The 23,355-nt window shown below is 50.7% G+C and overlaps 1 protein-coding gene across 1 annotated transcript in view; it reads left to right on the forward strand.

The window, feature by feature from the left end:
- The window catches only part of MDN1 (midasin AAA ATPase 1), a 2,002,810-nt gene that overhangs the window by 1,721,614 nt on the left and 257,841 nt on the right, over positions 1 to 23,355 (forward strand). The window contains exons 87-89 of the mRNA XM_085611158.1: positions 12,460 to 12,606; positions 13,108 to 13,252; positions 14,634 to 14,944. Of these exons, the coding sequence (XP_085467284.1) occupies positions 12,460 to 12,606; positions 13,108 to 13,252; positions 14,634 to 14,944 (603 nt within the window). The remainder of the gene's footprint in view (positions 1 to 12,459; positions 12,607 to 13,107; positions 13,253 to 14,633; positions 14,945 to 23,355) is intronic.

A 23,355-nucleotide genomic window follows, 5' to 3' on the forward strand; every position in this document is an offset into this window, starting at 1 on the left:
GATCTCAGCTCTGCTGTGGATGTGGATCAGGGTCGGAGAAGTCTGGAAGTCAAGGCGCTGGTCGGGCTCTGCAGTCGGTTTCTCGTAGAACTTGGGCAAAGCAAACGGCAGGTCGCTTGGTGGTGCCTGTTTGCACAGGGTGGCCACTCCTTGGTCACAAGGGAGATTATTCAGTCTTGTCGTCGAATGTCGAAGGTCCAGAGTTTCGTGTCTAGTTTCAGTTCAGGATAATCTAAAGTCCTAGGGACTCAGCTCCCACTTTTATACTAATCTGGGGGGCTGGACTACCTGCTAGGTCCCTCCTATGGGTGGGACCAGGAAGGGGGGTGGTTACACCCCCTTCCCTTTGTCCAGTTTCGCGCCGGGGCTGGAGTGCCCCAGCACCGGTTTGAACCGGGCTATGCATGGGACACCTTGTGTGCCCCAGGCAGTGTCTCGTTTCTTTCTTCCCTCCCTGCCCCAATACACTAAGTCCTGTCTGGGGTGGTGCTAGCACCTCCCAAGGCAGGAAACCTATTGTCCAAGCCTCCCTTGCTGGGAGGACTCCCAGCAGCAGGAGGTCAGACTTGTGTCTGTGGCAGCAGCATCCATTTTGTGATGCTGGGGCTCTGGTTAACTTTAACCGGGTAAGTAGGATTTTAACATGTCTTCTCCCTCTAGAAGGGGGGAATACTATCCTCATCGCCAGAAATGGTGGGGGTAGTATTTCAAAGTGTTAGACACCTTACACGACATTTTTTGATAAAGCCAAACCATAGTTACTATAACCGCGAGGATTATAAGGCACTTTAAGAGTATATGGTAGGCGATATCATAGAACAGCTATAAGGACATGGTTCCGAAAGCTGCAGACAGGCTCAGCTCATGCTAGAGCTCCATCTCACATGTTACCAAGCACTCTGCCTCCAGGATTGTTAAGGCCTGCCATAGGAGTGGCTTACAGGTTACCCATGTGTCTATATATAAGGTAGGTATAGGAATACTATACCTAAGCAAGGGGTGATTACACAACCTTGCCCCAGCTGAGTGATCAGCCAGTTGTGTCATGATGGGAGGCCAGCCAGGGGTGGCATAATACATGCTGCAGCCCCTGGTAGGCCTAGGGTACGCCTATGCCCTGGGTACCTAAGGTACACTGTACAGGGACTCATAAGGTGATCCTTACCAATTGGGTTATGTACCTAAAGTACATAGTATGAATTTAGAGAGAGAACAGCTGGGCTGTGGGTCTGATTAGCAGGCCCACAGCCACATCTAAGTCGAAAACCAGTAAAGCAAAAGCAAAAAGTGGGGGTGACCATAGGAAGCAGACCCTACTCTCCTACAGCCGGGAGCTAGCGGCGTTTACCCTTCGCTCAGCTCTGGACATCTCGGAGGTGCTGCTCCGGGACATGGCTTCGTCAGTTGCTCTCCGTCGCCATGCTTGGCTTTGGGACGGCGTCTTCCCTGAAAATATTCGGGAGCGGCTCATTGAGCTCTCGTTTGATGGTAGCCTTTTGATCTGAAAGAAACACGTTAGTTAGATTCCTCACCTTAGAATATCCCCAGGCGTCAGACTGGATCCGGAAGATTTTTCGTCAGCAATACCCCTTGCGCGTCTCTAGGCGTCGTCTGCGGGTCCGTCGTCGGCGTCGTGCGCCGGAATGACGTCTGCGGGGTACTTAGACGCCGCCCTCGCGCGCTGACGTCAGTTCTTCTTTTTTCCGCGCCAGTAAGCGCAGATCTGGGAGAGCTACCCCTTTAGTCAATTTTTGACTAACTTTTTTGACTCTTTTTGGTCAATTCTCGACTCTGGTGCCGGTAGGATGCCTGGTTTCAAGGCCTGCGACGACTGTCACCGACTGATGTCGGTGACGGATCATCACCGCCGGTGCCTGTACTGCTTGGGCCTCGACCACGACGCGGCGTCGTGCTCAGATTGTATGGCCCTGACCTCGAAAGCTAGGCGGGAGCGGTCCCGCAAGCTTCTCGAGCTTCGCCACTCGGCTCCGCGTCGCTCTCGATCCCGGTCCAGGAGGTGGTCCAAGGATCGGTCGCGGAGCCGCACTCGACATAGTCACTCGTCTGGCTCGAAGTCTTCGGGTAAGTCGAGGCACTCCAAGAAGTCCAAGAAGCAACACCGCTCTTCGGACTCCCCTCGCCGGTCGCGTGACTCGGCCGAGGGTCCGGGTGGTTCCACCCCCGCGGCTCCGCAGGCGCCGCGCAAGTCTCCATACCCGACGGTCCCTGGGACTGTTGCGACGCCGGCGGAGGTCAGTGCTTTCCTCTCGGCCATGAGGAGCCTGGCCCCGCCGTCGACGCCCGGTGGCGCGCCTTTGGACCCTGATGACTCGACTGAGCGACCTCGCATGCCGGCGGCTCCGGATCCGGCGCCGTTGGAGGCTCCGGCCCCGATCCCGAGGGGCCCGAGCCTCCTCCACCGGCGCCGACACCGATACCACCGCCGGCTCCGGTCGACGTCGATCCCCGGTTCAGCCCCTGTCCGGTCCCGACGCCGCTAGAGACACATATTGTCTATCGACCGGCTCCGATCATTCCTCCTGTTTTCCAGGAATCGGATGACTGGGGCGACTGGGAGGGGTCTGATGACCCTATGGCCCTTCAGAGCCAACTTGCACAGGACTGGGCAGATGAACTGGGGGAGGCCAGTGGATTGGATACCTCACCGGACCCTGGATTCATCTCTCCTCCGACTGTGGCTTCGGAGGCGGGTGCAGCTTTTTCTGTGGTGCTGCGCAAGGCGGCCGAAGCCCTTGGGCTTGAGCTGCCTGCCGTGGCTGTGATGACTAAGATCCTCACTGAGGTGCTTCAGTCTGCCGCATGCTCCACTGAGCCTCTGCTGCAATCTAATGAGGCCCTCACTGACGTTCTGCAGGGCACCTGGTCCAAGCCCTCCACAGTCCCTCCTGTGGATAGGAACGTTGCCAAGCGCCACCGCCCTGCTCCGGGCGACCCCAGTTTTCTGTCCCAACACCCCACCCCCTGAGAGTCTGGTTATCCAGGCCTCTACCTCCCAATCCTCCTTCCCGTCCGCTCCTCCGGACCGGGATTCCAAGAGACTGGAACAGTTTGGTAAGAAGCTGTTCTCTTCGCTCAGTTTGGGCCTGCGGTCTTTGAACACCGCCTGTCTCTTGGACCGTTATTCCCACTCTCTGTGGGATGCGGGGGAGGACGTGCTGCCACTGTGCCCGGAGGAGGCCCAGGAGCGGCTTTCCTCAGCTCTGGTTGATGGGAGAGATGCAGCGCGCCATGCAATCCGATGTGGACTCGACACTACGGACTCGCTTGGTAGGGCGATTTCTACCACGGTGGCGCTTCGCCGTCACGCCTGGCTGCGGTCCACGTCCTTTTCAGGTGATGTCCAGAGCACCCTCATGGACATGCCTTTTGATGGCGCTCGCCTTTTTGGTGAGAAAGCAGACAGTGCGCTGGCTCGCTTCAAGGACTCCCGGGCTACGGCCACGTCCTTGGGCCTCTCGGCCCCGCGGCCACAAACTTCCGCTTTTCGCTCCTTTCGTGGCCAAGGAAGGGGCACCTCTTCACGTCTAGCCACCGGCCGCAGAACCAGCCTGTACGCGGTCGCGGATGTGATTTCCGCCGAGGCGGTACTGGAGGACGACGCGATAAGTCCACATCCACCCCGGCAGCATCCGCCTCAAAGCCTTCCTAGTCCGAGCTTTCAGGCCCATTCCACGCCAGTGGGAGGCCGGGTTCGCCATCACCTGCTCCACTGGCGTGCCATTACTTCGGACAGGTGGGTGCTGCAAATCGTCCGAAGGGGCTACTCCCTCCCCTTCGAGACGACCCCTCCAGCCATGCCACCGCAGCACCACCGTATCTCGGGGGATCATTTGAATCTTCTACACGAGGAAGTTTCGGCCCTCTTGGCCAAGGAGGCCGTCGAGCGTGTTCCGAGCCCAGAAGTAGGTTGTGGTTGTTATTCCCACTACTTTCTGGTTCCCAAGAAGGGCAAAGGGGGCCTACGCCCTAACTTGGACCTCCGGAACGTCAATGCCTTCCTCCGAAAGGAACGGTTCAAAATGTTAACTTTGGCTCAGGTTCTAGCTGCCCTAGACCCCGGAGACTGGATGGTAGCGTTGGACTTGCAGGACGCATATTTCCACATCCCCGTCCTGCCGGCCCACCGGCGTTACCTGCGGTTCACGGTGGGCCCAGAGCACTTTCAGTTTACCGTGCTCCCCTTCGGCCTCACCAGTGCCCCTCGGGTGTTCACGAAAGTGATGGCGGTGGTCGCAGCTCATCTGCGCAGATCAGGGGTTCCAGTCTTCCCTTATCTCGGCGTCTGGTTGTTGAAGGCGGGCTCGCCCCAGACAGTCGTCTCCCACCTCCAGACTACGGCGGATCTCCTGCATTTGCTGGGATTTTCCATCAACGTGCCGAAGTCACACCTGAGCCCCTCTCAGAAGCTCCTCTTCATCAGAGTGGTTCTCGATTCGGCGCAGTTCCGGGTCCATCCACCAGAACAGCGGGTCCGGGATATACAGGCCCTGATTCCCATCTTTCGGCCTCTATCCTGGGTTTCGGTCAGGCTAGTGTTGCGGCTTCTGGGGCTGATGGCCTCCTGCATCCTACTAGTGCATCACGCCAGGCGGCGCATGCGGGCTCTGCAGTGGGACCTGAAGTTTCAGTGGGCCCAGAATCACGGCAACCTGTCCGACCATGTCTTGATCTCGGAGGGCACTGCACAGCAGTTGCAGTGGTGGCTCACGGACCGCGATTGGGTCACGGGCAAGAGCCTCTCCCTACCCCTACCGGAGCATGTCGTAGTGACGGATGCGTCCCTCCTGGGATGGGATGGGAGAGGCGGAGATCAGAGGCCTCTGGTCTCCGGCGGAGTCTCGCCTCCACATCAACTTGTTGGAGCTGAGAGCGATCCGGCTTGCACTGAAAGCCTTCCTTCCCTCTGTCCGGGGAAGGGTCGTTCAGGTGTTCACGGACAACACCACCGGCATGTGGTATTGCAACAAACAGGGCGGGGTGGGGTCGTGGACCCTTTGTCAGGAGGCTCTGCGCCTCTGGACATGGCTGGAACACCAGACGGGCTCTCTGAACGCCAGAGCAGACAAACTCAGCCGCCGGTGCATGATGGATCACGAATGGCGTCTGAACTCCGAGGTGGCGCAAGGTCTCTTTCAGCAGTGGGGAGAGCCTTGGTTAGATCTATTCGCCACCGAAGAGAACGCGCAATGTCAGCAGTTCTGTGCGTTGGAATTTCCAAGGCGGCACTCGCTCGGCGCCGCTTTTCGTCACGAGTGGAGTTGCGGTCTGTTGTACGCCTTTCCGCCTATACCACTTCTGCCCAGAGTGCTGAAGAAGATCAGGCGCGACCGGGCCCAAGTCATCTTGGTGGCTCCGGATTGGGCACGAAGGTACTGATATCCCGAGCTACTCCGTATGTTGACCGATCCTCCGATACGTCTGCCCCTTCGGGAGGATCTTCTGTCGCAGCAGCAGGGGACGGTCCTCCACCCGAACCTGTCCAGCCTCCACCTCCATGCGTGGAGATTGAGCGGCGGCAGTTGATGCCATTTGACTTGCCTCCTGAAGTCTGTGATATCATTCTGGCAGCCAGGCGTCCCTCCACAAAGACGGTATACGCCTGCCGGTGGAACAAATTTGTGGCATGGTGCACAGCAAAGGCTGTGGATCCCCTTTCCGCCCCTCTTTCTGAGGTTCTCCTCTTTCTTCTTTCTTTGGCCCGGCAGGGCTCTGCCCTTGGCACCTTGAAAGGTTATCTTGCTGCCCTCTCTGCCTTCTTACGGCTTCCTGATCAGCCCTCTCTTTTCAAGTCCCCGTAGTGTCACGCTTTCTTAAAGGCATTACTCACACGTTCCCTCCTGTCCCTTTCGTAATGCCTCAGTGGGACTTGAATCTTGTCTTAACATTCCTGATGTGCGCTCCCTTTGAGCCTCTTCACAATTGTCCTCTTCGTCTTCTAACTCTTAAGACTGCTTTCCTGGTAGCCATCACCTCGGCTAGACGGGTGAATGAGCTCCAGGCTCTATCGTCCAAGCCTCCTTTTCTATCTGTTCATCCGGACAAGGTTGTCCTTCGGCCTCGTCCTTCCTTTCTACCGAAAGTGGTCACCCCCTTTCATCTTGGGCAATCTGTCACCTTGCCCACCTTCTTTCCGCATCCTTCCAAAGAGGAAGAGCGGCTCCACCGTCTGGACCCAAAACGTGCGCTTTCCTTTTATTTGGACCGCACAAAACAGTTCCGAGTGGACGACCAGCTTTTCGTTGGCTACGTGGGTGCAAAGAAGGGAAAAGCTGTGCACAAACGGACCATCTCCCGGTGGGTCGTTTTGTGTATAAAAATCTGTTATTCCTTGGCGAAAAAAGACCCTCCTGTTGGGCTGCGAGCCCATTCTACTCTGGCCACGGCGGCTACTACTGCTTTGGAACGGGGAGTGCCTTTGCAGGACATCTGTCAGGCGGCGACGTGGGCTTCGCTGCACACGTTTGCCAGGCACTATTGCTTAGACAGCCAAGTCCGGAGGGATGGCTTCTTTGGCCGTTCTGTCCTCAAGGACTTTCTGGTGTGATCTTGGTTCGCAGACCCACCACCGGGGTTGGTATTGCTTGGGTATCTATTCTAAGGTGAGGAATCTAACTAACGTGTTTCTTTCAGATGAACAAGTTACTTACCTTCGGTAACGATGTATCTGTAAGAAACATTAGTTAGTTAGATTCCTCACCGACCCACCCATCCTCCCCGTTCTGCGAACTGACATCTAGGGTTAAGGCTATCCCTTTCAGGGCCCTAGAATTTTTTGGCACCAGTGTCGGTCTCTTGCATGGCTCTGCGTTCCTGGCGCGGAAAGCTATGTACAAGAACTGACGTCAGCGCGCGAGGGCGGCGTCTAAGTACTCCGACGTCATTCCGGCGCCGACGACGGACGCGGAGCCGGAGATGACGCCTAGCGACGCGCAAAGGGTATTGCTGACGAAAAATATTACGGATCCAGTCTGACGCCTGGGGATATTCTAAGGTGAGGAATCTAACTAACTAATGTTTCTTACAGATACATTGTTACCGAAGGTAAGTAACTTGTTCATCGACGCTGTAAATTAGACGATATGCTCGCCCGACGTGGAGCCTCAGCAATGCACGTCCACCATCGTAGCCTGCTTGGCCGCGCCCCCACTGCATCCGATTCATATATGAAACAATTTTTGTGGGAATTGTCCTTCAATGTCATTATTCTCAGCTCCTTTTTCTACGTTCCTCTCACTCTTAATTTCTTGAATTGAGATTAGATTTGTGGATGCTCACACTCATATTGCATTAGCATGTCATTTAAATGGAGTAGTGGATTGGTCTTGAGCATTATTGGACCATAATAATTCTTCATTTGCCATTTCAGATATATTATTACTTTTACCAATATCCTTTCTGTGTTTTCAATGGATGTTATACAGTCTCCTTACAGAGTTTGAACTAGCTACAAAAAGTCTGATTTACTTAAGGGTACCAACCTCCCGGTACTGAAAACCTAATCCCAAGACATATGCTTTATCAGTCTGTCTATTCAGGTGGGTTTACGGTTCTGAGATCCTCATCTGTCAATACCCATAACACCCTTACAGTCCGATGGTGCTGCTGCTGTTTGCTGTTCTTTGTGATTTTTAATTTTCTCTTGGTTATGGACTTCCTTGTCCTATCATTTCCACTGAATTCTTTTTTGGTCCAAAAGAAGGGTGCCAGCTTCTGTCCATTTTCGCTGGAGGCAGTCCTTCTGGTTTGAGTATGCAAAGGGTCTTGCCCCATCAGCACCATTTCTATGTTATGTCACTTCAAAAACAAACTCACACCTAGACATTTCACTCTTGCTGAAGGTGTAAGAACTTTTCACCGGACATGTCGCTCTTATAAGACTGGAAGTAATGTTAGTTGTATTGCTCCTTTTATCCAACCCCGTTTTAGCGCTGCTCCTGTTGTATGCTCCATTCTGTGATCAAATTGGTTATCACTTAATGCAGCAGTGCTGTTTTATCCTTCCATTATCTCAACTGCAGTTACTACTGCATATGCATGGTCTTTAAACCATGATGTCTCTGGTGGTTTGTTATTCCTTGCTGTTCACCCATTTACCTACCAGTCATGGCTTTTGTTATGTGGAACTGAAATTTAATTTTTCCAGGCAGTTAACCATGCGCTAGAAGTCTCCTTCTGGCCCAGTTGGGAGTGAGTGGGTACTGTGCCACAACTTGCACAATTTAAAGGTGTTGCATTTGGAAGTTGGCACTAACCCATCTCAAACTGATCAACGCCCATTCGGGGCTCCCTAGATATCTATTCATTTCTTAATTTGACTTTCACAGTCTTTTTCCAACAGCAGAATTGCATTCCATGCTAAAATGGAACTGGCATCTTAGGATAGCCCCATGTTTTGTCTCTACTCAGTGGAATCTAGACGCTTTACCTTTCTTCGTGGTCTTCAGTCGCTTTTTTTCAGCCAAGGCATTAGCATAACATTTTGACGCTTGTCTTTGATTCTGTTGACTATTAGTTCAACAGATATTCATTTTGCACAGTGGCAAATGATTGGCACTTGTACCTGCCGGTGTGTAAAAGGAATGTCTCTTTGTTCATCCTCAAGTGAATGACTGACTTGTCATGACTTCCTAACAAACTTTTTGTTGATGGAAGTAGGCACACATCTTGTCTCCTTTTTTTTCCACCCTCTTTTACTTGCCCTCTACTAGGTCATTGCTTCGACTGACTTAAGACCCAATAACTGACTGCTGCATGTGTCACAGACTGCTATGCTCCACCCATCCCAGTGAGCTTAATCAGAGATGCTTCTACTTTTCTATGCTCGTGTCTTTTTGACAGGCCTATTTGGGCTGATGGTTGTCTGCTTATTTCCCATTGTTGAAATTTGGCTCTTGATTGATGCCATGGCGATTAGAGGATGCATGCCGATTATGCTTGGGAAGTTCTGATGGATGCTTCTAAGTACAGATTCCACCATCTTTTTAGTTCCCCAACAGTGTATTCGGGCTTTGCAGATCGGAGACATCAAAGACAGATGTCATGCAGGTCCATAATCAACATCTGCTTTCTGCGGGTGCGGCACAGTTTGAGGCCTTTAATCTTCGTGTCAGACATCCTTAGAAGGCGTCACTTAAAGGAACTGGCATTAGCACGCATGGGTGGAGCTTATATATGGCTCCACAGAGTCTGATGACACCACCTACTGATGCACAAATAAGGTAAGTACCTTGTTCGATTGGTGTTGCTTCAGGGATAGCAATGATATTTCTGTTACGGAGTTGGATGTGTCTGGAAATATACTGTCTCTTGAACTGCTCTGTCACAAATTGAAAAAGTAGGCATCCTCCTCAGCATGTGGCATGCAGCCAATTTTTTTTTAGAAATGTTTGATTTTTTCTCACATCTTTCCTGCACTTCAGATCAGTGAAACTGATATTAATGTTAACCTTGTGTTCTTAAGTTCTGCTATGCAATTATCTTACTCCATTACATTTTTTAAGTGAGAATGGAGACTTTTTCTGGATGATTTATAACTGTGTTCTTTACGACCGGGCACTTTTAGGATTAAAGAATGATCTGGTGTGCTCTTTGGATTGCACCCTTCCGGAATATCACTAAAGAGAGCTGCATCCAGACAATATAGACATCTTCTGATATTTTACATGCATGTTGGTAGGACGTTATCTGCACAAACGAAAATGTTATAATTTCACCCCCAGGTTCCCATATATTCTGGTTACGGCCCTTTCAAAGGGCTTGTTCATGACAATCGCCTGCTTTTCTACATGTTCCCCGGAAGTGGAAGTTGGTCCGGAAGTTTCAGTTCCTGAGAAATGCCATGAACCTAGTAGTTTCACCCATAAAGTTTAGATCTCCACCGGATATTTGTGGTGCTATTTGGGAAATAATTTTGTGGACCAGATTCTTTCCAGGGATGTTAGGCAAATCCTTCAATTTGCCTTAGGCCTCTGTGACTTGGAGAGTAAAACAATAATGCACCCTCAGCATCCTAATATGTGCTTGGACACTATAATGGAGGGCAAAATGACTGCTTCCCACATTAACTTTTTCCATCTAGAAGTAATTGCATCCTTGATAATTTACCTAGGACATACCCTATTTATACTTTCTTGGCAGTGGTTTTGAAGCCTCTGTCATAGGTCAGGTTTTGTATTCTGTTGTTCATCCTGCAAAATTGATTACAAGAGTAACCAGCCTAGATGTCCTTAACATTTTGCTTTGTTTTTTGTTTAGAGGTGTGGGCGGAGTAAATTACAAACACACCGAAAGAGCCAAGGGCAGTTAAGAGACCAGCGTGTATTGGCTCCCCACAACATCAGTCAAACACAAAATACCCGGGCCTCAGCTGCTGCAGTAATGAGTATGTAAACTAAGGTGTCTAGGGATATTCTTCCATTAGGGCGAAAGCCCTCACCCACCAATAGTGGCATGCTTCCCCATATGGTTCCTTCTCTCACCACAAAAAATTGTGGTGTGGGCTACAACTCCTAAGTAAATTAGGAGGAGCTCTTTGGATTTTTTGATACGACCCTATGTGAGAGAGTACTGTAGTAGGTATTGCTGAATGTAGGGATGAAAATAATAGATCAAGTGAGTTAAAACTAACTACCCCACATACATTAAGCTGTAATTCTTGTCTGTTGGGGGTTTCAGTTAACAACTATGCACAAGTGAGTCTACAGGAAGGAAAATTAAAGCAACCCTGGTGATCTTGTATTTGGTCAAGATGTTTCCGACCACTAATTACCTTATCTTAGGTGTGGGGGCATTCATCAGGACCTATAAATTAGTCACTTCTGCCAATGAATGCTCAAAGTTGTTAAATTCATGCAACTGAAAAAAAAAGTGGTCACCAGAACCTATAGGTAAATTCATTTCATTCAGGTCTCTTTTGTCAACTCGACATTGGCCCTGGCGAGGGGCTCAGGGTCCACGCCATTCTATGGCCATTGCCGAATCCTCTGATACTCCTAATGAAGTAATGTCCCAGGACAACTTAGTTTACATATTTCGAGTAAATTACAGCCATTGCCTTTCCAGTTTGTGAGTTTAATTTTAGGTTAGCCACATTTCTGAAACCCTAGTTTGTACTTCTATGTCACTTTGAATCTAAGTTCCTTTCTTGAATCATAACCACAAATGGAACCATTGCTTCAGCGTGCTGATTTAGTGAGCAACCAAATATTTCTATGATCATTCACAATCCTTCATTGATAAGTCCTTTGTTCTCAGCCAGGTTTTGTTTTCTCTTTTCTCTTTTAAATTGCACCAGAAGCAATATTTGTGTACAGCTTCCTGAGCATAAAATGTTTACTTAATGGTAGAAAGTTGGTCCTAACTTAATGGTACAGCTGAATGTTAGTCTCCTTCTTGCGTTTTTGGGCTTTGTATCTCCAATCTTGGCATCTTCAGTTTGTTCTTGGTGTATATTATATTGTGCTATTAACTGTCTAGTCATTTGCTCCTGGTTCATTACAGGCTGCATTCAAACAGAGCCAAGGCTGAGCATTCCTGGGAAATAGTCGTGATTTGAAAATATGCAAGTTGCTGCTTGACAGTATGGCCATTCCTTTGCCAGGCCTTAATGTCTGATGCTTCAACAGTTTCTCTTGAGTAACTTGTTTATGCAAGATTTTTTTCTTCTTAATAATCTCTTTGCTAGTTTCGCCATAGATTGTTACTCGTTATAAGCAAGTGAAACTGAATAATAGAGCATACTGGAGAATGGAAAGGTTTCTTACTTGTAAAATGTATGCTACATGGGTATCTTCTGATTTTTGTGCACCCCATTCCTTCTCAAAAGCAAAAGGTGGCATATAGGAGTGTTGCAAGAGGATTGAGTTATGACTGGATGCTAATGGCCTATCTTATATTCTTTATTCTGATAGTAGAGCGAATAAAAGCAATGATATGACTGTTGTGTTAATCCGTAAGCAGGACGTTTATTGCTATTATGTGCCTGTGGATAGGAGTCACACTGTAGTAACTATGTTCCTCCTCCATGTCATGTTTTTCAGACTGTTTCACAATGCTTGAATGTTTTTTGAACTCCAATATTTTTTGAGCATCTGGCTCCATATCCTGAACATTGTCCATTGTTTAGTATTCTGTCTATCACATTGAATTCTGAGGTTTAACTCAAGGTGCTGGAACCAGGTTGATAATCAAATATTGTAGATCAATGCCATTATACACCAGAGAGAAGCCTGCTTTGACTTTGATTGAATACCATTTGTGTTTCTCTTAGCTACTCATAAAGGAATGTTAAAGTGAAAGTGCATGTGTTTATCACTTTTTTGAAGTCTTAATTTTGTTCTAATTTTTCAGTTCAAACTTTAGAATTGACTTGGATTTATTGCTCTTTATGCATGTCCTTTGATTAGTGTGCACTTACTGATAAATCGGTCTTCTTTTCAGGATAAATCTGAACTCGTTGCCAAGGATGACAACCTAGATGCTAGTAGTAAAAATAAGGACAAAAAGCAAAATGAAAAGGAAGAAGAAAAAACAGATCAAGGGGACGATAAAGAAAATAATGAGAAAGTCCATGAGCAGATTGATGAGGTTAGTCCTTACGGCTCAACTAATTTTTTAATTACACTAAATGATGTGTTACTAGAAATTCTACACTGACCATATAGATCATATTGATTTCCACTCAGAAATGTTACCATCTGAACTACTTATTTTACACTTGAATCTTTGGCCTACTGATAGCTGTACCAAAAGATTATGGGGCTCTGATGCTGAACTGAGACCTGTGTTTTGAACACATTTGCAATAATGACATTTACACTTGTTCACACTTTATTGTGAGAAAGTTTGACTATTTTTCTTTATGCCCATTACTTTTTTTTGTTCATAGTATCGTGGTGTTAGGCCAAATAGCCAAAAGCCTCTTCTTATCAGTTCCGCTTTGTACGATGCGTACTTTCAGAAGCCTGTGAATATAAAGTTCAGTACTTGGCCTTTTTCTTTCCCATGGACCGACCATGGCTAGATAGAGTGGATACCACCATCTGAAATATTTGCTGATGTCATTCTCATGTTCTTGTTTTTATTTAGCGTGAGTATGATGAGAACGAGGTGGATCCCTATCATGGCAAACAGGAAAAGAACACTGAACCTGAGCCCTTAGAACTGCCAAATGAGTTGAACCTGGAAAATGACGGCGATGAGAAAAATGAAAAGGGAGATGCGGAAGGAGAAGGTATGCTGTATAATTGTTTATTTTTTTTTCCCTTTATTTATTTTGTAAAACCTTGAGAGCATTGGCACTTGGGAGAAATGGCACGTGAGTATTACTTTACAGTATCATCAATATGTACCAGTCCATCTTAAATTTCTGCTATAATTCTAACCTTTTAAGTTTCTCTTGTAAACTCAGTTTTACTACAACTAACTAAAAAAATTGAATTTCCCTCATATTCACTGATCTGGACTGTGAGGCATTTTCTTTAGTTCTCGGAGGCAGTATGTGTTTACTGGACAATTTTTGCTTGTTTATCATTAGTGTCCCAGGGGCACATAACTAATGCACTTCAAGTTACACTTTTAAGGCACTTCACTTTCTAGGTAGTGTGGTGAGCACTACAGTCATGGCTTACTCTAGTAATTAGTAGTAGTGATAAACTCAGTGAGAATGCTTTTATTAACTTATAGGAAAATAAACTGTTTTAAGGTAGGAAAAACTAAGAATCTCAAGAAGTGATAAACCCAAAAAAGAAGATACCCAAAACCACGCCACACACGTGGCAAGATCCCTCCCCATTGAAATAAGTTGTGTTTGTTCCCTTGACAGTCCATTGGTAAATTCACTAGTTGCTCCATTTCTAATTACTTGGTTTAAGTTTGGGCCATGGACCAAAGGTTACTAAAATCTTGCAAACATTTAGAATGCAACTGGTTGTGAGCTTCTGTGATGGGATAGATATAGTTATGGACCAGTACAAGCTGTAGGTTGCAGTGGTGCGGTTATTCTTTAGGGAACTGTATGTTGGCATCTACAGGCCATACTACAAATTTTCTGGTGTTGGGCACTTCCATTATAGCTGTAACCAATGAATGCCCCAGATCCAAAGGAAAAGCCTCACAGTGAATTTCAGATTTGGTTAACCGTTGAATCACCCTTCATGACCATATATTAAGCATACCTTGGAAGTGTGGGAGGCTTTGTTTGTGGTTAAAAAAGAAAAGGTGGTTAAATGCCTTAATTGGTCAAGGCAGTGTTTATCATTTTAAACTGGTGCTATTCAAATGAAGTCTAAACCCATTGGAGGCAGTTCTGTTAAAGATGAACATGTCATTGCATATGCTGCACTTTCTTTTGAGTTATATACCTTTTTACTATTTTCATATTGTGCATGCATGCCTTACTTTGATACCAAAATTGCTATTGTTAGCTTCTAATAAATGATGATTAAGTTACTGTTGGTGTCTGCTCTTTGGATGTGGTAATGTCATTGAGCTCCCCTGTGCCATTCCACCTCTGTAGCCTGCAATCCAACAATCTCACAATTTCAAAATGCAGATGACACAAACAAATCACTGCACAAGTTAAAACAGGGTTTACGTTTTCTTCTACCCAACAGAAAATCCCTATGAAATAGAAGAAAAGCCCATGGAAGCAGATGATACTAGTCAAGGAGAAGAGAAAAATAAGGATGAAGGTCCCACTGACCCTGATAACGATGGGCAAGAGCCAGCTAATGATGAAGGTGGCTCAGAAAATGAAAAGGAGGGTGATATTGAAGGTGACAAAGATGTTCCAGAAGATGAAATTAAAGAGCCTCCTCAGGAGAATGCAGAAGATGAAAAACAGCATGCAGAGGAGACCAAGACCGATGTGCTAGAAGAGGATACTGAGAAATCACTTCCCTCTGACCATGGTCTGAAGCCTCCGGTAGGACAGCATTACCTTCATTCTGTTATTTTCATGAAATCCCTATGTACTTTGAAATATAGCCATTCGATCCTAGGCACAAAGAGGATTCCAGCATTTGATGTTTAATTTTAGGATTAACATCAGGTTTAATTTGTAAGGCTTTGCATATACAAAATGCGCTTACCTAGCATTATTTAAAAAAAGTTTGCACTTGGATCACACTGTTATATTTGGTATTTGTATAGGCCTAAGCTTTGAGCTTCAGCTGAACATCAGAACCCATGATCCTCTTTGGAAATGTGTAAAGAGTTGAACAAACTTGTGTGGGTGGTGGGGGGTGGCTGTTTTGGTAAGTGGATAGGACTGAGTGGGTGTTTGGATGGCTATTTGTATGGGTGCTTGTGTAGGTGCTTGTGTATATGTGTGTGCATGTGTTTCAGCCCATTTTAATGCTCCGATATCTTCTGTAATAGGTTATGTCATTATTTCCCCTCAATTCTGACTAATAGGTGTGTAGGTGTGGGCGTAGGGAATTTAAATGGAAGTGATCAAAAATTGATAAAATTAGGTTTGGACCGTCTATGAATGAGTACGTGGATACAATCAATGACGACCCTGTTTGATAATACAAAATGAGAATAAAGTAGGTTAGTAAAAGAAAGCTCAGAATATTTGTATGGGATTATTGGAGCAAATATCTTAAAAATTAAGAGGTGGATTCATTGTAAAGTGATTGGATTGTATAATTTATTTTTGGTTAACCATAAAAGAAATGCCTGGAAAATAATAATATAAGAGAAATTAATAAAATGAATGTAAGAAATAAAGTGGAACAAGATGAAAGAAAGAAACTGAATAAAGAAACATAGTTGATGTAAATTGAAAAGATTGCGGACTTATATCAAATACCAGAGTAAACAATATAGGAAAAAATTTGGATACAGTTAATAGCCTGAGTCAAAGAAAGAAAAAATGAAATATCTCTGGAAAAAGATAGAAAGGAATAACTACTACACCTGTGTAAAAAGGAAAAAAAAGGACAGTGTATCTGACTATGTATAAGTTACACAAAATTATGATGGTACGCGAAAGATAGGGAAGGTGGAAACAACTGTGGACATAACAGGGAATTCTGAGAATTTGATCACGCCAACAATAAAAAAAAAAGTAGAAAATGTAATTTGTAGCATGCGTTACTGTAAATACACATGCTCTGCATATTCCTGTCATCCAGTCCTTTGGATTGGAGGTTTTCAAAGTGTTTTTCTTCAAAGAAAGGTTTTTAAGTTATTTAGCTGCTGCACAGGCAAACAATGGCTTAAGATCATACTGTAGTCCATTGTTCACCTGTGCAGTAGCTACATTTCTAGGAAGGGCATGGTTACTAAGACGCAAAGCTATAACATCATATATTTAACATCTAGAGCATATTTATCCGTTAAAAGCTCTTAAAGAAGGAATTGTCCCTACCCATTGTGTTCCATACAAAAATCGACACAAGGCGGGCACACCTTCAGTATACATAATGAGGTTTAGAATGAACGTGTACCCTGAATCCAGTTTGTTCCTTACTCGCACCTTTCGTTTGAATCCCGACTTTTGATTAGTAGGTCGATTAGCACTTAAACGTATCCATCCTGCACAATTGCCACCAGCAGGTGGGCAGATAGTACACCAATGGTGCAGGGGGGGATCCAGGGGGGTCAATAACAAAGGCAGGAGAAGGGGTAGCTACAGCAAAGGAGCCTCTACCTCAAAGCACTGACTTGATGCGATCACACATCACTTGTCGGTGGGAGATTGCAGGATTTCCCCTCTCATTGTTTGGAAATAGCATCAAATCAAGGGGTATTATTGGTGGTTCGACGTAGCTACTGTCTAGAACTTCTCACAACCCCTCCCCCCGCACACAAACCTTCAGCAGATAACATTGCTTCCATCTGAAAGAAACACGTTAGTTACATTCCTCACCTTAGAATATACCCAAGCGTCAGGCTGGATCCGGAAAGATTTTTGTAGCAATACCCATTGCGCGTCGCTAGGCGTTGTCTGCGGCTCCGCGTCCGTCGTTGGCGTTGTGCGCCGGAATGACGTCGTCGGAGTACTTAGACACCGCCCTCGCACGCTGACGTCAGTTCTTGTTCTTCTTTTTTCCGCGCCAGCAGTGCCGATCCGGGAAGAGCTTACCCCTTAGTCAAGTTTCTGACTAAACTTTTTGACTCTTTTTGGTCTTCTGTCGACTCGACTCTGGTGCCGGTAGGATGTCTGGGTTTAAAGCCTGTGACTCCTGTCATCGACTGATGTCGGTGACGGACCACCATCGCCGGTGCCTTTACTGCCTGGGGGCCGACCACGACGCGGAGCTGTGCCCCGATTGTCAGGCCTTGACCTCGAAGGCTAGGCGGGAGCGGTCCCGTAAGCTTCTTGAGCTTCGGCACTCAGCTCCGCGCCGCTCATGGTCACGGTCCAGGAGGAGGTCCAAGGACCGGTCGCGGAGCCGCAGTCAACATCATCGCTCGTCGGGCTCGAAGTCTTCGGGTAAGTCGAAGCGATCAAAGAAGTCCAAGAGGCAACACCGCTCTAAGGACTCCCCTCGCCGGTCGCGCGACTCGGCCGAGGGTCAGGGTGGTCCCACCTCCGCGGCTCCACAGGAGCCGTGTCCGTCTCAATACCCGCCGGTCCCTGGGACTGACGCGACTCCGGCAGAGGTCAGTGCCTTCCTCTCGCCATGAGGGGCCTGGCTCCGCCGTCGACGCCTGCCGGCGCGCCTTCGTGCCCCGCGGGCTCGACTGGGCAACCTCGCGTGCCGGCGGCTCCGGACCCGGCGCTGTCGATGACTTCGGTCCCAACACCGCAGGTCCCCGAGGGATCCAGGCCTGGATCTCTGTCGGCGCCGGTCGACCTCACGACGCCTCCTCTGCCGGCGCCGACACCGGTTCCACCTCCGGCGCCGTCTCCGGACGACGCCGTTCCCCGGTTTAGCCCCTGTCCGGACCCGGCGCCGCAACCGACGCCGATGGATGAGCGTTTCATCTACCGCCCGGCTCCGATTATTCCTCCTGTTTATCAGGAATCGGATGACGGGGGCGACTGGGAGGGGTCTGAGGACCCTACGGCCATCCAGGGCCAACTTTCACAGGACTGGGCAGACGAACTGGGGGATGCCAGTGGTCTGGACACTTCACCGGACGCTGGTTTCATCTCTCCTCCGACTGTGGCCTCGGAGGAAGGTGCAGCTTTCTCGGTGGTGCTGCGCAAGGCGGCCGAAGCTCTGGGGCTCGAGTTGCCTGCTGTGGCCGTGAGGACTAATATCCTTACAGAGGTGCTTCAACCGTCAGCAAGCTCCACAGAGCCTCTGCTGCATTCAATGAGGCCCTCATCGACGTTCTGCAGGGCACTTGGTCCAAGCCCTCCACAGTTCCTCCTGTGGATCGGAACGTGGCCCGGCGCCACCGCCCTGCTCCGGGCGACCCCAGTTTCCTGTCCCAACACCCCACCAACGAGAGCCTGGTTATCCAGGCCTCCACTTCCCAATCCTCCTTCCTGTCCGCTCCTCCGGATCGGGAATCCAAGAGGCTGGAACAGTTCGGAAAGAAACTGTTGTCTTCCCTGAGTTTGGGCCTGCGGTCTTTGAACACCGCTTGCCTCTTGGACCGTTTCTCCCACTCTCTGTGGGATGCGGTGGAGGACGTGCTGCCTCTGTGTCCGGAGGAGGCCCGGACACGTCTCTCCAAGGCATTGCTGACGGGCGAGATGCAGCGCGACATGCCATACGGTGTGGACTTGACACCACGGGGTAGGGTCCACGTCTTTTTCGGGGGATGTCCAGAGTACCCTCATGGATATGCCCTTTGATGGCGCTCGCCTTTTTGGTGAGAAGGCGGATAGTGCGCTGGCTCGTTTTAAGGACTCCCGGGCTATGGCCACGTCCTTGGGTCTCTCGGCCCCACGGCCGCAAACTTCCGCCTTTCGCCCCTTTCGTAGCCAAGGAAGGGGTGCCTCCTCACGTCCGCCTAGCCACCGGCCTCAGAGCCAACCTGCACGCGGACGTGGATTCTGCCGTGGCGGTACTAGAGGACAACGTGCCGGTCAGTCCACATCCACCCCCGGCAGCATCCGCCTCAAAGCCCTCCTAGTCTGAGCTTTCAGGCCCATTCCACGCCAGTGGGCGGCAGAGTTCGCCATCACCTGCTCCACTGGCGCTCCATCACTTCGGACAGGTGGGTGCTGCAAATCATCCGAAGGGGCTACTCCCTCCCCTTCGAGACGACCCCTCCAGCCATGCCACCGCAGTGCCACCGTATATCGGAGGATCACTTGAATCTTCTGCGGGAGGAAGATCTGAAAGAAACACGTTAGTTAGATTCCTCACCTTAGAATATCCCCAGGCGTCAGACTGGATCCGGAAGATTTTTCGTCAGCAATACCCCTTGCGCGTCGCTAGGCGTCGTCTGCGGCTCCGCGTTCGGCGTCGTGCGCCGGAATGACGTCGTCGGAGTACTTAGACGCCGCCCTCGCGCGCTGACGTCCGTTCTTCTTTTTTCCACGCCAGTAAGCGCAGATCCGGGAGAGCTACCCCTTTTAGTCACTTTTTGACTAACTTTTTTCGATCCTTTTTGATCTTGTCTCGACTCCGGTGCCGGTAGGATGCCTGGTTTTAAAGCCTGTGCTGACTGCAGCTGCTTGATGTCGGTTACGGACCATCACCGCCTGTGCCTTTACTGCTTGGGCCTCGACCACGACGCGGCGTCGTGTTCGGACTGCAAGGCCCTGACCTCGAAGGCTAGACGGGAGCGGTCCCGTAAGCTTCTCGAGCTTCGCCACTCGGCTCCGCGCCCCTCTCGATCCCGGTCCAGGAGGAGGTCCAAGGATCGGTCGCGGAGCCGCAGCCGACGTCGTCATCGATCGTCGGGATCCAAGTCTTCGGGTAAGTCGAAGCACTCCAAGAAGTCCAAGAGGCGACACCGCTCTTCGGACTCCCCTCGCCGGTCGCGCGACTCGGCCGAGGGTCAGGGTGGTTCCACCCCCGCGGCTCCGGCGGAGCCGCAGGCGCCGCGCAAGTCCCCATACCCACCGGTCCCTGGGACTGACGCGACGCCGGCAGAAGTCAGTGCCTTCCTCTCGGCCATGAGGAACCTGGCTCCGCCTTCGGGCCCCGCGGACCCGACTGGGCAACCTTGCCTGCCGGCGGTTCCAGCCCCGGCGCCGTCGACGGCTCCGGCCTCGACGCCGCAAGTGCCCGAGGGACCCGTTCCCGAGTCCCCGCCGACGCCGGTCGACCTCGTCACGCCTCCTCCGCCGGCGTCGACTCCGGTACCACCTCCGACTCCGCTCGGCGTCGAGCCCCAGTTCAGCCCCGCTCCGGGCCCGGCACCGTTACGGCGTCGCTGGAGACACATTATGTCTATCGCCCGGCTCCGATCCTTCCTCCTGCATACCAGGAATCGGATGATGGGGGCGAATGGGAGGGGTCCGAGGATCCTATGGCCGTTCAGGCTCAACTGTCACAGGACTGGGCAGATGAACTGGGGGAGGCCAGTGGCCTGGATACCTCTCCAGACACTGGATTCATCTCTCCTCCGACTGTGGCTTCGGAGGAGGGTGCTGCTTTCTCTGTGGTGCTGCGCAAGGCGGCCGCAGCCCTTGGGCTCGAGCTACCTGCCGTGGCTGTGAGGACTAACGTCCTCACTGAGGTGCTTCAGTCTGCAGCAAGCTCCACTGAGCCTCTGCTGCCATTCAATGAGGCCCTCACTGACGTTCTGCAGGGCACCTGGTCCAAGCCCTCCACAGTTCCTCCTGTGGACAGGAAAGTCGCCAGGCGCCACCGCCCTGCTCCGGGCGACCCCAGTTTTCTGTCCCAACACCCTACCCCCGAGAGCCTGGTTATCCAGGCCTCTACCTCCCAATCCTCCTTCCCGACTGCTCCGCCGGACCGGGATTCCAAGAGGCTGGAACAGTTTGGCAAAAAGCTGTTCTCCTCCCTTAGTTTGGGCCTGCGGTCTTTGAACACCGCCTGCCTCTTGGACCGTTATTCCCACTCTCTGTGGGATACGGTGGAGGACGTGCTGCCCCTGTGTCCGGAGGAGGTCCAGACACGACTTACCCAGGCTCTGGCCGATGGGAGGGATGCAGCGCGACATGCTATCCGATGTGGGCTTGACACTACGGACTCGCTGGGTAGGGCGATTTCTACCTCAGTGGCGCTTAGACGTCACGCCTGGCTGCGGTCCACGTCCTTTTCGGGCGATGTCCAGAGCACCCTCATGGACATGCCCTTTGATGGCACTCGCCTTTTCGGCGAGAAAGCGGACAGTGCGCTGAATCGCTTTAAGGACTCCCGGGCTACGGCCAAGTCCTTGGGCCTCTCGGCCCCGCGGTCGCAAACTTCCGCTTTTCGCCCCTTTCGTGGCCAAGGAAGGGGTGCCTCCTCACGTACGCCTAGCCACCAGCCGCAGAACCAACCTGCACGCGGTCGCGGACGTGGTTTCCGCCGAGGCGGTTCTGGAGGACGACGAGGTCAGCCCACATCCACCCCGGCAGCATCCGCCTCAAAGCCTTCCTAGTCCGAGCTTTCAGGCCCATTCCACGCCAGTGGGCGGCAGAGTTCGCCATCACCTGCTCCACTGGCGGTCCATCACATCGGACAGGTGGGTGCTGCAAATCGTCCGAAGGGGCTACTCCCTCCCCTTCGAGACGACCCCTCCAGCCATGCCACCGCAGCACCACCGTATCTCGGGGGATCATTTGAATCTTCTCCACGAGGAAGTTTCGGCCCTCTTGGCCAAGGGGGCCGTCGAGCGCGTTCCGAGCCCAGAAGTAGGTCGTGGTTGTTATTCCCACTACTTTCTGGTTCCCAAGAAGGGCAAAGGGGGCCTACGCCCTATCTTGGACCTCCGGAACGTCAATGCCTTCCTCCGGAAGGAAAGGTTCAAGATGTTAACTTTGGCTCAGGTTCTAGCTGCCCTAGACCCTGGAGACTGGATGGTAGCGTTGGACTTGCAGGACGCATATTTCCACATCCCCGTCCTGCCGGCCCACCGGCGTTACCTGCGGTTCACGGTGGGCCCAGAGCACTTTCAGTTTACCGTGCTCCCCTTCGGCCTCACCAGTGCCCCTCGGGTGTTCACGAAAGTGATGGCGGTGGTCGCAGCTCATCTGCGCAGATCAGGGGTTCCGGTCTTCCCCTATCTCGACGACTGGTTGCTGAAGGCGGGCTCGCCCCAGTCAGTCGTCTCCCACCTCCAGACTACGGCGGATCTCCTGCATTTGCTAGGGTTTTCCATCAACGTGCTGAAGTCACACCTGAGCCCCTCTCAGAAGCTCCTCTTCATCGGAGCGGTTCTCGATTCGGCGCAGTTCCGGGTCTATCCACCGGAACAGCGGGTCCGGGATATACAGGCCCTGATTCCCATCTTTCGGCCTCTATCCTGGGTTTCGGTCAGGCTAGTGTTGCGGCTTCTGGGGCTGATGGCCTCCTGCATCCTACTAGTGCATCACGCCAGGCGGCGCATGCGGGCTCTGCAGTGGGACCTGAAGTTTCAGTGGGCCCAGCATCACGGCAACCTGTCCGACCATGACTTGATCTCGGAGGGCACTGCACAGCAGTTGCAGTGGTGGCTCACGGACCGCGATTGGGTCACGGGCAAGAGCCTCTCCCTTCCCCAACCGGAGCATGTCGTAGTGACGGATGCGTCCCTCCTGGGATGGGGTGGCCATATGGGAGAGGCGGAGATCAGAGGCCTCTGGTCTCCGGCGGAGTCTCGTCTCCACATCAACCTGTTGGAGTTGAGAGCGATCCGACTTGCACTGAAAGCCTTCCTTCCCTCTGTCAGGGGAAGTGTCATGCAGGTGTTCACGGACAACACCACCGCCATGTGGTATTGCAACAAACAGGGCGGGGTGGGGTCGTGGACCCTTTGTCAGGAGGCTCTCGCCTCTGGACATGGCTGGAACACCAGGGCATCACCCTGGTGGTTCAACATCTGGCGGGCTCTCTGAACGCCAGAGCAGACGAACTCAGCCGCCGGTGCATGATGGATCACGAATGGCGTCTGAACTCCGAAGTGGCGCAAGGTCTCTTTCAGCAGTGGGGAGAGCCTTGGTTACATCTATTCACCACCGAAGAGAACGCGCAATGTCAGCAGTTTCTTTGGCCCGGCAGGGCTCTGCCCTGGGCACCCTGAAAGGTTATCTTGCTGCCATCTCTGCCTTCTTGCGGCTTCCTGATCAGCCTTCTCTTTTCAAGTCCCCTGTAGTTACACGCTTTCTAAAAGGCATTACTCACACGTTCCCTCCTGTCCCTTTTGTAATGCCTCAGTGGGACTTGAATCTTGTTCTCACATTTCTAATGTGTGCTCCCTTTGAGCCTCTTCGTAATTGTCCTCTTCGTCTGCTGACGCTTAAGACTGCTTTTCTGGTAGCCATCACCT

The sequence above is a fragment of the Triturus cristatus genome, chromosome 6, assembly GCF_964204655.1.
Source record: "Triturus cristatus chromosome 6, aTriCri1.1, whole genome shotgun sequence".
NCBI classification, from domain to species: Eukaryota; Metazoa; Chordata; class Amphibia; order Caudata; family Salamandridae; genus Triturus; species Triturus cristatus.